General features: G+C 44.4%; 1 protein-coding gene across 1 annotated transcript in view; it reads left to right on the top strand.

Moving 5' to 3' along the window:
• The first annotated feature begins 11,735 nt into the window (after nucleotides 1-11,735).
• The window catches only part of Sstr1 (somatostatin receptor 1), a 4,803-nt gene continuing 1,005 nt past the window's right edge, over nucleotides 11,736-15,533 (top strand). The window contains exons 1-2 of the mRNA XM_006988941.4: nucleotides 11,736-12,268; nucleotides 12,619-15,533. The exon at nucleotides 12,619-15,533 is cut by the window's right edge and continues 1,005 nt beyond it. Coding sequence (XP_006989003.1) covers nucleotides 12,970-14,145 — 1,176 coding nt within the window. The 5' untranslated portion in view covers nucleotides 11,736-12,268; nucleotides 12,619-12,969 and the 3' untranslated portion in view covers nucleotides 14,146-15,533. The remainder of the gene's footprint in view (nucleotides 12,269-12,618) is intronic.

Here is a 15,533-nt window from a genome sequence, read left to right as displayed (position 1 = left end):
TGTGGGTGCTAGAACATCCCTGTGCCAACCTTCACGATCCACCTTCCTGCTGGGTTCCACAGTCTGCTCCAGGCACAGAGCTCATCAATGAAACTGGGCACCCATGGTAAAGTCATTTTGGATTCTCTGCTGTGTCCTCAGAATTCCAGAAGGGAGCATGGCACACACCCCTGCTGCTGTTGGGACCCCTAACCCCAGCTTTGTCCTGTTCCAAAGATAGGTGTTCATTCTGGCTTGACTATTGCTTCTCAAACTACACTGTCTCTGGGCACTGAAGTCCCACAAAGGAGGCGGGTAGGGAGTGAGTCGCACATCTCCTGGAAGCAAGGACTCAACCTGCTACATGCATGGGCTATGGAAGAAAAAGAGAAAGGGAAGGAGGCAGCGCTCTCTCACAAGGTGTCTTACAGAGTGTGCTTAGTTTGTATGCTAGACTACACTGGAGCGGAGGTGTGTGTGTGTGTGTGTGTGTGTGTGTGTGTGTGTGTGTGTGTGTGACTCACGAGAACAAAGGTTTGATTTATTGGTAGAAAGAACTGTGTCATTTGTATTTAAGAAAATCAGCTCTCGTGGCAGGTAGGGAAGTGGCTAGGAGGGAGTCTGCACCAGTGACCTCTTTACCTTGTCTCCATTTTCTAGGGTGAGAAATGCATGAAACTGCAGCTGCTTTGCTCTGTGTCAGGAAAATGTCTGCATGGTAACAGGGGTTAACTGAATCTTGAAAATGTCCTTGGACTTCAAATCAATCAATCTTTCTTTCTTTCTTTCTTTCTTTCTTTCTTTCTTTCTTTCTTTCTTTCTTTCTTTCTTTCTTTCTTTCTTTCTTTCTTTCTTTTTCCTTTTTGCAATACCCTTGTAGAGATTATCTCTTTATAAAATTTGTACATACCGGTGATTAAAACATGGTGGCATTGGTTATATAAGAATTTCTGTAATGATGTCATTCCTTTACAAAGAAAACAATTTGCCATAAAAATATCCCTTGTATATATTTTGTTTCTTCTTTTATCACCCTTACAAAGCATTTCAGTCGTATCCTAAGTCTTAAAGCTTCCCAAGGAAGATCAAAGCTTTATGACTCACTCAAAATAGAAATTGTTGACATTATATGTAGTAGAAATAACCTCAAATTATTCTTTCCTCTGATCCATGCCCTGGAGACACAAGAACTCACCTCATCCACAACCAAATACCCCTTCTCCCTGAGACATACAGTTATCACTTGAAATCTCTAACAAGACCCAATAATATGTCATCAGTTCCCCTAGCCACTCAGTCCAGAGCTCAGTGCATCAAGAATTGTTTGAAAAGACATAACTTCAAATCTAGGTGTAGTTGAAGAAACTGTCACCTGAAACACAGCTGAATAAAATCTGAAGCTTTCCTTATTCAAGTTCCCAGTGTTGAAATCTCCCCCTGGTGGATTTTAAGAGTATGTGTTTTCATAAGTAGAGTGAGACCTTTCCAAGAAAATAAATGCTGAAACATTACAGGTGTGAAATTGGTTCTATCGATTCTAAGATATTGTAGTTATTTAAAAGCTTCTCATCAAAAGAATTGTAAAAGGAAAATATGGTAATTTGAGTTTACATTAGTGTTGTATGCATGTGTGAATACAGAATTTCTAATCATTCCCATTTAAGTTACTACTCTTTAGCGAATTTGAGGCATAATGGACTAAACATGCTAATTTCCCACTTTAGAGAACAGAGGCATAATGTTTCAATCAGGGAGAAGTGTGTTCCTTCTCCAGTGACTCTGCCATCTGCCTATCATCATCATGGCTATAGCTGTCAGTCAAATCAATGAAAGTCCAAGTAGAAAGTCCCTAGGCCACGTACAATGTGCATATACTTGAGCTAGGGCAGTGGTTCTCAATCTGTGGGTCATGAACCCTTTGGGAGTCAAAGCATCCTTTCACCGGGGTCACCTAAGAGCATCAGAAAGCACAGATATTTACATTATGATTCATAACAGTAGCAAAATTACAGTGATGAAGTAGAAACAAAATAACTTTATGGTTGGGGGTCACCACAACCTGAGGAACCATACTGAAGGGTTGCAGCAGCAGGAAGGTTGAGAAGCTCTGCTCTAGGGGATTCATTGTGTTAACTGATTTTTTTTTCCAGGAGTGATACTTCTTTATTACTGGGCATACATCTTGGCTATGATTTCTTGGAGTGCAGACGAACCATTTCCAGGCCATTCTCGGCATTTTGCCTTCTCTCTGGTGTCTCAGCTCACCCATTATGAAATACACATTTGCTGGAGAAGGGGCAATGGTGAGATAGGAAAGGAGCACAAGAATCAGTTAGAAAAAGCTATGCAGAAATTCTCTTATGAGAGGAAGCAGGCAGCAAGGTCAGGGACTTGAACACAGATGATGCGAAGCTGTCTCCTTGCACTGACCACACACCCAATGCAGAGGTGAGGAACAGGTCAGCAGTCTATGGATAATGAAGTTTCTTTGGCAAATACATTCCCATATTTCGTCGGTCTCACATTTCTTAAAATACTGCTATGGTTGATTTATTTTCCAAAATTTATTCAATACTTATAATTATAGGATTATGTGGTACCTTTCATGTTTCAGATAAATAGAGGCGACTGTTAGATTCATTGAGAAATGCAAGAAACACGGGAGTAACTGAAATTTGCTGTTTACATGATTTCTTGGCATAAGACCTATCTTTTGATGGTGTGAGAGATGAGAACTCGGCAGTGTGGCATGGTCATTCTGATTGCACACCCTGCGGTAGACAGCTAAAGTCAACCCCAAGCCCTATGTCCTTTAGCTGTCTAACTTGGACCAGCTATTTAGCCTCTCTGGGTTGCAGTTTCTCATCTATAAAATGGAAGCAGCCCATCAAAACATCCACACAGCGTAGCTGAAAGGATTAAGGACAGGGTCTTAGAGTTTCTGTAGCTGTGATAAAACACCATGACCAAAAGCAACTTGTGGAGAAAAGGATTTATTTCATCTTTTAACTCTGAGGTCACAATCTGTCACTAAGGAGAAGTCAGGGCAGGAACTCAAAACAAGAATCTGGAGGCAAGAATTGAAGAAGAAGCCATTGAGGAATGCTGCTTGCTGACTTGCTCTCCATGGCTTGTCAGCCTGCTTTCTTATATCATCCAGGACCTTGGATCTAGGGGTGGCACCACCTACAGTGGGCTGGCCTCTCCCACATCCATCATTAATCAAGAAAATGCCCTACAGACTTGCCTACAGGCAAGCTAATGGTTTTTTTTTTGTTTGTTTGTTTGTTTTGTTTTGTTTTCATTTGAGGTTCCTCTTCCCAGATAACTCTAACTTGTATCAAGTTGACAAAAGTCTAGCCAGGATAGAATCTAAAACTGTTCACACAGACCATAGCTTCTTTTTCTCATATGCTTAACAGTATCATTTTCAGACATTATTTTAAAATTTCTTACCAAATTGAACTGATTTCTCATTCAACTGAAGTCTTTGTCTCTGTCCAGTAGGGAAGAAGGCAGAGGTTAATTCTTCATTTCTTTGTACTTTTTAAAAAAAAAAATCACATCTTCTTCACTATGATAACTGTCTTCAACTCCTGCAGAGGTGTGAGAAGAACATTGGTGGGTGGGACAATTCCTCTTTGAACCAAGCAGTCGCTATCCTGTCTGCATTGGCACCCTCTGGCTTTGACATGTTCTCCCCTCAATTGTGCTATGAATTGGGAAACATTTTGCTCTCCATCCCTTTCCCAAAGTCCCTTTCCATCAACCTCTATACCCACTCAGCTCCTGCTGTGATTCACAAACTTCCTGCCTGTCCAAGTCACTTCCTGATGCCACCTGTCCGCCTGGAATACTGGAGTTTCATTTTCCTCTACCTAAGGTGAGGGAAGAGAACACGGCCTCTACCTGCTCTCTGTGGGGATCAAGTCCATCACTCTAATAATGAGCTTCTTCCTTATCTTTAAATTATCTAGATGAGAGTGAGACAGCATTTTCCGGGTCTTCTCCCATCTCAGGAGGCACCGTCATGCTCTGGGGGTGATTTTCTGAAAGTCCTCATACTTCATTGGTGGTATAAGCAATGACTTCTATCTTCCTTCCTAGGAGAAAAAAACAATGCTTTCAAACTATCTCTAACAAACAGCTTGTCTTTTAATCTTCCTTTTGACTCTTCCAAGTGAGTAAAGGTTGGAGAGAAGTGGAATAACAACTATGAAATGTAAATGTATTTTCCATAATGATCATCTTGAAGGCTTCACTGGAAACTAAGGTAGATTGTGTCTTTGTAACTTTCACACAGTTAGGTTGAACTGGTGAGCATGGTGGTTAGACAAAAACCCTTATGATGTGGGTAGACTAAACTGACTTTGGTTTGATTTTGATAAGGGTGATTAACACTAGTTACTTTTAGCTGAAGATGTGGCATGTCCAAACACCCCAGAATGGAACATAGTTCACTGTATTGAATTATAGAACTGGCTGCATAAGAAGGAGGGAAATTAAAGGATAAGTCACTTATCTGCAGTAATTGCTCAATAATTTTTAAAAATTGCTCAAGAATTAAAAATATCAAATGCCAGATTTCCTGTTATTAAATTTTTGAGCCTTAGGGGAAAATCGACTTCTTAAATATTTTTGGTAGCTCAACAATAATGTTACACTGCAATCTATACTTTATAAACATTAGTTTGTGATATCTAAATGCTTTTATGATGCCCAGTATGTATCAATATTCTAAACAGGCCATATGTTTATTCTGCTTAAGTACTCCACCAAGCAGTTGCACAACTATCTCTAGTTTATGAATGAAGAAGCTGGAGTACAAAGAGATCAACCGCCTGCACAGGATGAATAGATAAGACATGTAGCCCAGTACTGTAACACAGTGATTGCTTTCTTCAATCCCTTCATGTGATGCACATCGCCACAGCTGTCTTGTGAGGTGGGAGCTACAGACTGAAAAGGAGTCAGTTGGTCATCGAGCCGAGTGAACCCGTCAGTCCGTACATTTCAGCTCCGTACATTTTGTTGGTTATCAATTTGCATCGTAATATGTTAATTTTTAGAATTAGAATAACACTTATAATTATTAGTGTTATTTTTACTGACAGCCAAAATAATTAAGGAGGAAATGAGTGAGCAAATGTTTTGTTAAATAGGGAAGACACTTATGGCCCAGAGTTGCTTTTTTTAAACTATTTTTAAAAAATATTTCATTACCTTTACCTTAAAAGGCAATACATAGTCATATCTGAACAAATAGAAAATCTCTACAGAAAGGAAAAAAAGAACTCATGATCCAGCTACCTGATGAAAACCACTATGGATATCTTTATCACTGTCCTTCCAGGCCTCTATATACCGGGGTGAGGGCTGTTTGCACCCATTGTTATGTGTCTATTACTCCTATCTGAATGAAGTGCAATATCCTGTTTTGGAATAAGAAGCATCAAGATGATCAGGAAAAGCCACAGTGACTGATGTGGCTTCCTCTCTCCAGCTCCTCACTGGTCTGGGTAAGCATCAGTGATTAAAGTTCTTTTGTTTGTTTTTGTCTGTTTGATTCCCCTTCAAGTTATAAAATCATCTTTATAATCTGTTAAATAAAACATATATGTCAATCATATTCATTAAGACCTAGGAGGACAAAGTCCAAAGTAGCCTCTTCAGGTTACCACCTGTAACCTATTGGCTTGGATTTCCACCCTAGACTCCGTCCTTCACAGTAAGCTACACCGTGTACACTAGCGTAGATACCTTGGCCTCATTGTCACACTCACACCTCCAATGCATCATCCTTTCCTGAACAGTTACCACTTGATTTAGGCATAGAAGTTCTGGACCTACCATGTGGCCAGCCCACGCTGGCCTTGGAAAAGAGCTTGAGTTCTCCAGGTAAGGAATCCTGGGATCATTAAGAATGCCATTTTGAATCTAGTTCAGATGGGGGCTTCCAGGTTCCTACTGGAAATTGGTAGTTGTACCTGGGAACTTCTGTTGTTCTGAGCAGATAGATCACGAGCTTCATGAACTCTCTGTAGGAGACAATGGTTAAAAGGAACCAGCCACAATTTGTACCCAGAATGTTTCAAAATATATATTATTATTTCATTGTATGAGTGTTTCCTTCCTGTATGTCGCGTACCATGTGTGTGCCTGGTGCCCATGGAGGCTAGAAGAGGGCAGATCTCCTGGAGTTCCTGATGGTTGTGAGCACAATGTGGGTGCTGAGAATTAAATACTAGCCTTCTACAAGAGCAACAGATACTCTTCACTGCTAAGCTACCTCTCCAGACTCCCAGATGTGTTCTAACTTCTGATTGTAGTGAGACAAAATAAACACAGATGCAAGAGGGGCAATGGGGCATCACCTCAGTGTGCCTGGACCTACATGTTGCCATTGCTTTCTGTTGCTGTGATAAACACTGACCAAAAACAGCTTGGGGAGGAAGGAAATCATTTGGCTTAGAGGTTAGACTCTACAATTCAGGGAAACCAAGGCAGGAACTTGGAGCAGGAACTGAAACAGAAACTGTTGAGGGGTGCTGCTTACTGACTGTTAGGGTGACATTCAGCTCCCTTTCTCATACAGCCCAGGTCCACATGCCTAAGGTCCAAAGTGGAGTGAGCACTTCTACATCAATTAGCAATCAAGAAAATACCCCCATAGACATACCCACAGGTCAGTATGATGCAGGCAATTCCTTAACAGAGGGACTTTCTTTCTAGGTGTGCCAACTTGACAAAAACCACACTATACCTGCAGGTATCTACACAGTAGCTACGCACGTGCTGTACTTCCAGCTGGAGCAACCCCCACCCCCAAATGTGTGTTCCTTTATCTTCACATCTTTGAGGGGCAGTCGAGCATCACCTTTTTTTCCTTTTGGTCTAACCCTGTCAAATATGCCCACACCTACACCACTCTGCAGCACTCATATCCTTCTCCTTCTTAGATATATTACTAAACGCAGCTACAATACCTGGTTTTCTACCTGCTTCCTCTTTCTTCTTCACGAGAATAAGAATTTGGTTAACCTTTTTGCCACTCAAAAAGTAACTCAAAACAGTGCCTGTCACCTAAGTGGGCATTCAATAAATTTTTTTATTACGTTAATGAATTAATTGCCAAGTTATATTTACAACTGCATTATTCATACATAATGGAATTTAGAAATTAATTTCCAGTTACTTCTAATAAAGAAATAAGGACAAAAATATGAACATACCCCCATGCAACTATGAAATTAAGTCTATTCTGCTCTAGTGTCAATTTTGTACCCATAATAATATCAAAACATAAAAGTAAGTTAATATAAGAAACAAGGTCCTAGACCAAGGGCAGAAGCCATGAAAACTTGACTGATCTAGACAGTACCCAAAAGCTGTTTTCCTAACTAGTCAGGTGACTCCACTGGGCTTTCATGTTTTCTGACCTCCCTCTGGATAGGGGCAAAAGCAGATTGTCTGTCACGGGAGCTGCTTCCGCCTGTCTTCCCATGCTACGTGGGAAAGGAGGGCAGAGGCACCTCAGTGCTTTAGGACACCTGAATGTAACAGTGATTTGGCTGGGATAACCTGGCCCAGACTCCTGTTTTAACATATTTAAGATATGTTAAAGTGGCGGTAACAAAAGAGTACTGCCAGTTTAAGCTTCCTTCTGCAAAACTGTCTTCTCTTCCACACTCAGCCCTTTGCCTGGCTTTGTGTTCTTTCCTATGGCTGGTGAATCTGACTGACACCTGTGGCCTGCTCTGAAAGAATAGCCATTTCTTAAGGAATGGGTAAGTTGCTGTAAGTATTTAAGTGCTCTGAGCAGAACCAAACATCATTTGAGGTATCAAAAGAAATAAAAATGTGGCTTTGTTACTTTGAAAGCATTTTTCTTTTGTGATTGCCACTGGGTGGGGGGGGGGGACGACAAATAATAGTAAAAGAAAGGTTTGAATAAAATTGTTGAAACTAATGCTACCCATCTTAAAGTCCTTAAATAACAAAAGCTTTATTACAGAAAAAAATGTATTCTTGCTAAGAACTATTCAAAGTAACACAGGTGGCAGGTGGCCATTTCTATTCCATTATTTATCCATTAATAATAATGAATACTTTTGTATATGTGTTGAATGTGTGTGTTCTTAGAAGCATTATTCAGCAGCAGAGAATCCATAGGGAAGAATGAGCTGTTACACCGTATGTGTCTTTTCTGAAAGCACAAAAGAGACTCTGCCACGCTGTTTCACAGAAGAGGCAATAGGAAAATCAGCAGGCCAGTGGGTTTGCTAAGATTGGTGATGAACTTCACCACAGGCTGCCTGGGCTGCTGTGAAGTGATTGGGCATCCCTGGGAGATGGAGTCTAAGGCTGCTGTTTAGCCAGATAGCCACTTTGTACCCTAGTAACTTTCTTATTAGACTGTCATCTCATTAACTGCTTCATGCCAGATGGTCCCCAAGTACCACATACTCTACTTTGGGCCATATTGCTGAGTAGTGCTCACCCCTTACACCCAGCTTGCTCCCATCTGCCCAGACAGGTGTTTTCAAACATGACTGAGGCTGCTGAGTACAGAGTATGTTCCAGGAAGTGCTTTTGCCCCTGAAATGCATTAGAACATAGGTTCCAACTGGAAAAACCACATTAGCAATTTTTTTTTTGACAGACAAAGAGTTTGAGCTTGTGATAATTACTATTTCACCAAACCAACTGAGACTCGGGACTACAATTAAAAAGAAATGATCTTCCATGTATAATGGCTTTCACACTGCATGATACTATTAAATAGCCATCATTAGCTACTAAAGCATGTACTACTCCTTTCCCAGATCCCTTTCCCTGCCAAGAAATTTAAGACCAAGAATGATCAATGAATGGTCAGCACTATAATTGTTGATACAGGACATGCAAATGGAAAATTTTCAGAATGATTTAGATGTATGAGGAATTATTAATTATGATGATATCATCCATACATCCAAGTTCTTCTAAAGACCCATATTTACATCTTTATATCTACAATTCATGGGCTAGTACAGAAAAAGGAAGTATCTTTAAAATAAAGAACAAGGCGGATTTAGGGTAGTTTCTCGAGTATTTTGCTAGGTTCTGGGAACAGAAACCTCAATAAAACAGTTTTTCTTCTCAAAAAGCTTCTACATCAGGGTATACACAAACAGATATGAACCAACAGTACAGTGTGATGGATTTAATAAACAACTGTACACCAGGTTCAGGACTGCACAGGGGAGTTTAGTTTTATAATGATGGAAGGAAGAGTCTGCTTGAGGACCTACAATTCTTATGTGGGCCTTTTCATTCTTGTCTTTTTAAGAAAAAAAAAACAAAACAACTTTTTCCTCTCTACAGATGTTTGTAGCTTGGAAGAGGCACAGGAAAAGATGGTCACCAAAGACATGAGATCTTGAGGATGGGCAGCTTTTCAAGGCCTTAGAGTTATCAGTTCAAACAGTAGACAGGGTTCTTGGGTCCCAACTACACATTGCTTAGTCTAGAAGTGCCTTTTGCTTTATCTGCTCCTGGGGCAGAGAGTCACAGACACAATGATGAGTCATACATGACTGAAGAGGTTTAATAAAAGAAGCATGACCTATATCCATCTCAAATGCTTTTTAATGAAATAAAATTCACATAAAATCCATAATTTTAGCCATTAAAGTGTGTCATTCAAGGGGGTTTGGTATAGGCACACTGTTCCGAAGCCACTACCATTGTTAAATTCTAAAATACTTTCCTTGCCCCAAAAGAAACTTTATACCTGAGCCAGTTACTTCTTCCTCCAGCCCTTGACAATCATTAATCTACTTCCTGTCTGTGTAGTCTAGACTAGTTTGTATGAACTGAAACAAGTAATTATTGCCTTTTGAGACTGGTTTCTTTTATTATTAAAATGTCTTTGAAGTTCACCAGTACAGTATCTAATCAGCACTTTATTCCATTTAAAGGAAGAGTAATATTTTTACCGATTAATGTACCATATTTTTGTTCACACATACATCAGTTGGTGATATTTGGGTTGTTTCTTTTCTTTATCTTTTTTTTTTGTTATTGCTCCAATACTTGGCTTCCATTTTGAGGGATAAAGGACAGAGGCTGAAATGCTGGTTCATAATGTTTTTGAAAGATCATTAAAGATCTTGTTTGCAAAGATGTGCCTCCTGATTTTATTTCTACGAGTATATATGAGTGATCAAATTTTTCCATCTCTTTGTTCACATTTATTTTTTTCTTTTAAAAATTATAGCCAACCTATTGTCAAACCCCTTTATGAATAAGTAGTACATCATCAAAAAACCTTCCACAACCAGAAAGAGATGTACTTGTCCAGTTTTCTTCATTTGTATGTGAAGCCATAACTTAATTGAATGGAGCTTCTTTTTCTATGATGAGTTGCAAAGTGAATTTAATGAAACTCTGACGACAAAACTGCCTTTCATTAACTCCCACCCCTGCCTCAGTCACTATGATCAAAGCCAATGCCTCTAAATGGTGACCTTTGAAAAAGCATCCCAGAAATACAGCCGGGCACTTTGGTCAGTGGCTGGCAAAGACATCGAAACTATGTCCGGGGTTGGCAAGGAAAATACTCCTCTAGGACAAATCTCAGTTTTGTTTTTTAAACCCAATGGACATCACCCTCCCCCCAATGGACATCACCCTCCCCCCCCCATACATGTTGTTTTGTATGTTCTGTTTTAGAAACATAACTAACTTCCGAGTCACATTCTACTTCAGGCAAGGTGGTTTGTTTAGGTAAAGCAATGTCTTAAACAGCTCCAATCCTCCCAAATTTCGAATTCCATTCCAACACTTTTCTCATGAATAATTCAGCGTCTGTCGCACATCCTCCTAGGGAGTCTGTGGTCATTGATTTTAATCTGACTGCCACCCTGGACACAACACGTGATTCTTTCCCTTCCGGCGCACTTAGTTTTGGAAACCGAAGCACCTATGTAAAAGTGATTGCTGGGAACAAGCAACTGGACATGGAGGATAAATGTTTTACTTTTAATGCGGTGTCCAGTTTTGCATTCTAGGCTGTCTGGGAGAAACAGCTACCATGAGTTTAATTCCAAATTTTCCACCTCTTGAAGTAGATGTGAGAGAAGTGAGGGAGAAGAAGATAACTATGGAGCAAAAATTGCAGGCAGCAAAGCTCGGAGTGAGTCTTGGACTAAGGCAGGCCAGTATTTCCGGGAGTGAAGGGTGGGGCTGGAGGTGGGGGGGGGGAGCTTGGCACGCTTCAGGCAAAGACTTGGAGGGATTTTGTGGAATACAGCAGCATCCATGAAAAAGGAAGAAGAGACTGAATCTTTTGACAGGGAGAGATTGCAAGGCCAAAGAGACACTAGGCTTCGAATTCTGGGAAATCTCAGGGTCCCTAAAAAAATAAAAATAAAAAAATCAACATCCTTTCCCAAGCAGAAGCCTACAGTTCCTAGAAGAAGTCAGTGAGCTTTGGGCCTGCCCGCCGGCCTTGATAGCCACGTCTTAATGGTTTTGGCGCTTGGACCAGAGAGGGGTCATACCTCAAGGCCCTTGTATCTCTTAGTATTCCACGGGGGGAAGTCTAAATGCCTCGTCACTGATCCCGGGCTTGATGACAGTTTGATTATCTGCGCAGCCAGTCACGGTAGATTTAAAGCTGGCATGCCTGCCTGTTCAGGTCTTGGTGCTCTCCACCTCCATCCTCCGCCCCGCCAACTCTCCAGGGTACAAAGTACAGCAGGGACGCGCGCGCAGCAACTACAAAGCGCAGCCTAATCTTTCCCTTGTGAACACCTACATGGATTTCCAATACCGAGTCTGGCAGGTTCCGGAGGGAGTGCCAGCCTCCTCTTGAGCTCTCTGCCCCTCGTCCTGGTTTCTGCAGTCGATGTTCCTGGGGGAGATAAGGGCGGGGGGGGGGCTTTAGGCACTAGAAGCTTCTTAAAAGCTTCCTTAGAGATTCAGTGGTTCATTCAGTTTCCCTAACACTCCCTGCTGCAGAGAAGAGGGCGATGGATGTGTTAAATCAGCACCCCTAACACATCATTGTGGTCCTTCGTGTTCATAATGCCATTGGCTTAGCTCTGGTTTCCACCACTCAGTGTTTGCGTGGGCACTTGTGCAGTGGCCAGCCCCAAAGGGAGTTGGACCTCGCAAAGAACGTCAGCGCACCGCCAGACCTCACAAGCACTTTGCAAGGGCCATCTGGAGACATCGACTTTGGGATCCGAAGGCCTGAAATCTTCGGCTTCAGGTTTGAAGGACTGGCCAAGCCGGAAAGGAGGTGGGTGTTTAGGGTCCCGGAGAGCAGCTAGGGAAACGCGGGGTCCCTCCCATCACCAGAAGAGAGCAGCAACTGAGAGAAACGAAGATGAACTCCAGACATATATGTCTGGGGTTTTGCTTTAGTTTTTACTATGGGGTGGAATGGGACAGAATCTACATTCTTGGCTGGTACCTACCCTTTAGAAAGGTAGAGAAACTCCTCAGGTCCATCCTAGGAGTGCCTGAAGATGCTGTGAGAGAAATCTGAAGCAATCTTTGAGTTGAGCCTAGAGGGGACTGGAAATGGGAGGGGGAGAGCTGGGAGGGGGGAAATAAACCACCTATGTGCCCCCCCCCCTCCTTTCGTAGCTGCTGACGCGATGGTGCTGCTTATTAATCATTCACCAGTCCAGAGCCACTCCACTTAATGGCTGTACCGCGCGCGGCGGCTCTAGCCTCTTGGCCTCTCCTCTCCACGCTCGGGAGTGCCCGGGACCGACAGAGCTGCTGCAAGAGACAGCGCGCAAGCAGCCGCTGGGCGATGCGCCCCGCCGGCCTCGGTAGGAGCCGCGCTCGCCGCCGCAGCTGCTGCGCTCTGCCAGGCGGCGCCAGGAGGCGGTGAGCTGCGAGCTGGGAGCCTTGAGCTCGGGGAGGGCGCAGACAGCAAGGGCGCAAGGTGAGCGCCCTAGCCCGCAGCCGCACCGGCCCCTTTCAGCCGGGATGTTCCCCAATGGCACCGCCTCCTCTCCCTCCTCTTCTCCTAGCCCCAGTCCAGGCAGCTGCGGGGAAGGCGCCTGCAGCAGGGGCCCCGGGGCCGGCGCTGCGGACGGCATGGAGGAGCCGGGACGAAACGCTTCCCAGAACGGGACCTTAAGCGAGGGCCAGGGTAGCGCCATTCTCATCTCTTTCATCTACTCCGTGGTATGCTTGGTGGGACTGTGTGGGAACTCCATGGTCATCTACGTGATCCTGCGTTATGCCAAAATGAAGACCGCCACCAACATCTACATTCTAAACCTGGCCATTGCTGATGAGCTGCTCATGCTCAGCGTGCCCTTTCTGGTCACTTCCACGCTGTTGCGCCACTGGCCCTTTGGCGCGCTACTTTGCCGCCTTGTGCTCAGCGTGGACGCGGTCAACATGTTCACCAGCATTTACTGTCTGACTGTGCTTAGTGTGGATCGCTATGTCGCTGTGGTGCACCCGATCAAGGCAGCGCGCTACCGTCGGCCCACTGTAGCCAAGGTGGTGAACCTGGGCGTGTGGGTGCTGTCTCTACTGGTTATCTTGCCCATCGTGGTCTTCTCACGCACAGCCGCCAACAGCGACGGCACCGTGGCCTGCAACATGCTCATGCCCGAGCCCGCCCAGCGCTGGCTGGTGGGCTTCGTCTTATACACATTTCTCATGGGCTTCCTGCTGCCTGTCGGGGCCATCTGCCTGTGTTACGTGCTCATCATTGCCAAGATGCGCATGGTGGCCCTCAAGGCCGGCTGGCAGCAGCGCAAGCGCTCAGAGCGCAAGATCACTTTAATGGTGATGATGGTGGTGATGGTGTTTGTCATCTGCTGGATGCCTTTCTACGTGGTACAGCTGGTCAATGTGTTCGCTGAGCAAGACGACGCCACCGTGAGCCAGTTGTCTGTCATCCTCGGCTACGCCAACAGCTGTGCCAACCCCATCCTCTACGGCTTCCTGTCGGACAACTTCAAGCGCTCTTTCCAGCGCATCCTGTGCCTCAGCTGGATGGACAACGCTGCGGAAGAACCAGTCGACTACTACGCCACCGCCTTGAAGAGTCGCGCTTACAGTGTGGAGGACTTCCAGCCCGAGAACCTGGAATCCGGAGGCGTTTTCCGTAATGGCACCTGCGCTTCCAGGATCAGCACGCTTTGAGGCCGGGCACTGCCGGGAGGGGGAGAGTGGCCGGAAAGGGGGGAGAGGGGAGCAGGCGTGAGCGAATGATAACAGGACACCAAGCGCTGTAGTAGAGCGCCTGGTTAGCCGGACCTAGGAAAGCCATGTGACCAAGGTAAAATGGAGAGATTTGTGGGTCAATTGGGAAGGCTTTCGGGTCATCTTCTCAGCCCTTCCTTTTTCCCACACAGCGCTTGCTACTTTGAACAACTCCATTCGCCAAGCCCAGTAACTTCGATGCTCCCCCCCACCCCCGCCCCCAGTTCTGCTAGTTCAAACCACAAACTTAATGTCGTCAACTCAGTTTGACCCTTACCCTCGCAAGTCGATATTTCTGTTTCTTGAAGCTGAGCCACGGTTACCGCCATGTGTTTCCTTGGGGCTGAGTCCCCAGCTTGTGCTCAACCCTGATCGCTGCGCAGGTCAGCGGGCCGGACTCTGCTCAGAGCAAGTATCAGACTGTCCCCAATCACTGCTCTCCCTTTGCACAGCCTTACTGTTAAGGAAGCCCAGCTTGAGGATGACCAGGCAACTTTTCAAAGAAGGCTCACCTTTCCCTGGGTCCTCCCTCCCTCCGCTCCACCCCACCTAGAGCAGAGCTAGGTGCTTAAGAAAAGATCGTGCACGCAGAACCCCAGACTCGGTATAGCTCCATCCATGTCCTCCTTTGGAGGACACAAAATTGGGGGGGGGGGAGCTGAGAGCAAGCAGAAGGACAACTTTGTAATATTCCTGGGTTGTGGATATGGGTATCATAGGAAACCCGTCCTCGCCCGCCCCCCTTCGAGCTCAGAACTTGAGCCCTGGGTTCCAAAGTCCCAGTGAGGGGCGCTTTCAGCTGGTGAATGACGTAGGCACCCTGGAGGGTGCACCTGAATCGCAGGGCAGCTCCTCTTGGTTTCCTCCCTGGAATAACAAAAGATTCGGTTTCTGCTCCGGTGTAAGTTGTAGGCTCAGCTCCGGCTCCTCCTGTGACAGCTGCCTTTGCCTAAGCTGGGTCGTTGCTGCAGCCTGTCTGGTCCCTGAGCGGTCCTGCCTTTCAAGCGGTGCCTAATGAGTTATGTCTTGTTTAACATATTTATTTATTTATTTGTGGTGTTGGAAGTCGTGTGTGTCTGCTTTCTTTTTCTCTATTCGCCTAACGAGGCTGTTCTTGGGAATTCTGGGGGTTTGAGGGTGTGAAACCACTGAGCAGGAGTGGAGAAAAGCTCCCTCCTCACCCTAAGGACCCCTCAAAAGTTTCCCTCTCTTGGATTCTCTTAGCCTTTTCTCGACCCTTCCTATTTTTGCTTGTGCCCAGTGAAATTTGAAGTTTTTTATACTTTTTTATTGTAGCTTTTGTCTTATTAAAATAAATGAATGGTAAT

The sequence above is a fragment of the Peromyscus maniculatus genome, chromosome 14 (assembly GCF_049852395.1).
Source record: "Peromyscus maniculatus bairdii isolate BWxNUB_F1_BW_parent chromosome 14, HU_Pman_BW_mat_3.1, whole genome shotgun sequence".
In the NCBI taxonomy this organism is placed as follows: Eukaryota; Metazoa; Chordata; class Mammalia; order Rodentia; family Cricetidae; genus Peromyscus; species Peromyscus maniculatus.
Note: the sequence above shows the minus strand (reverse complement) of the source record. Positions and strands in the feature narration are given on the sequence as shown.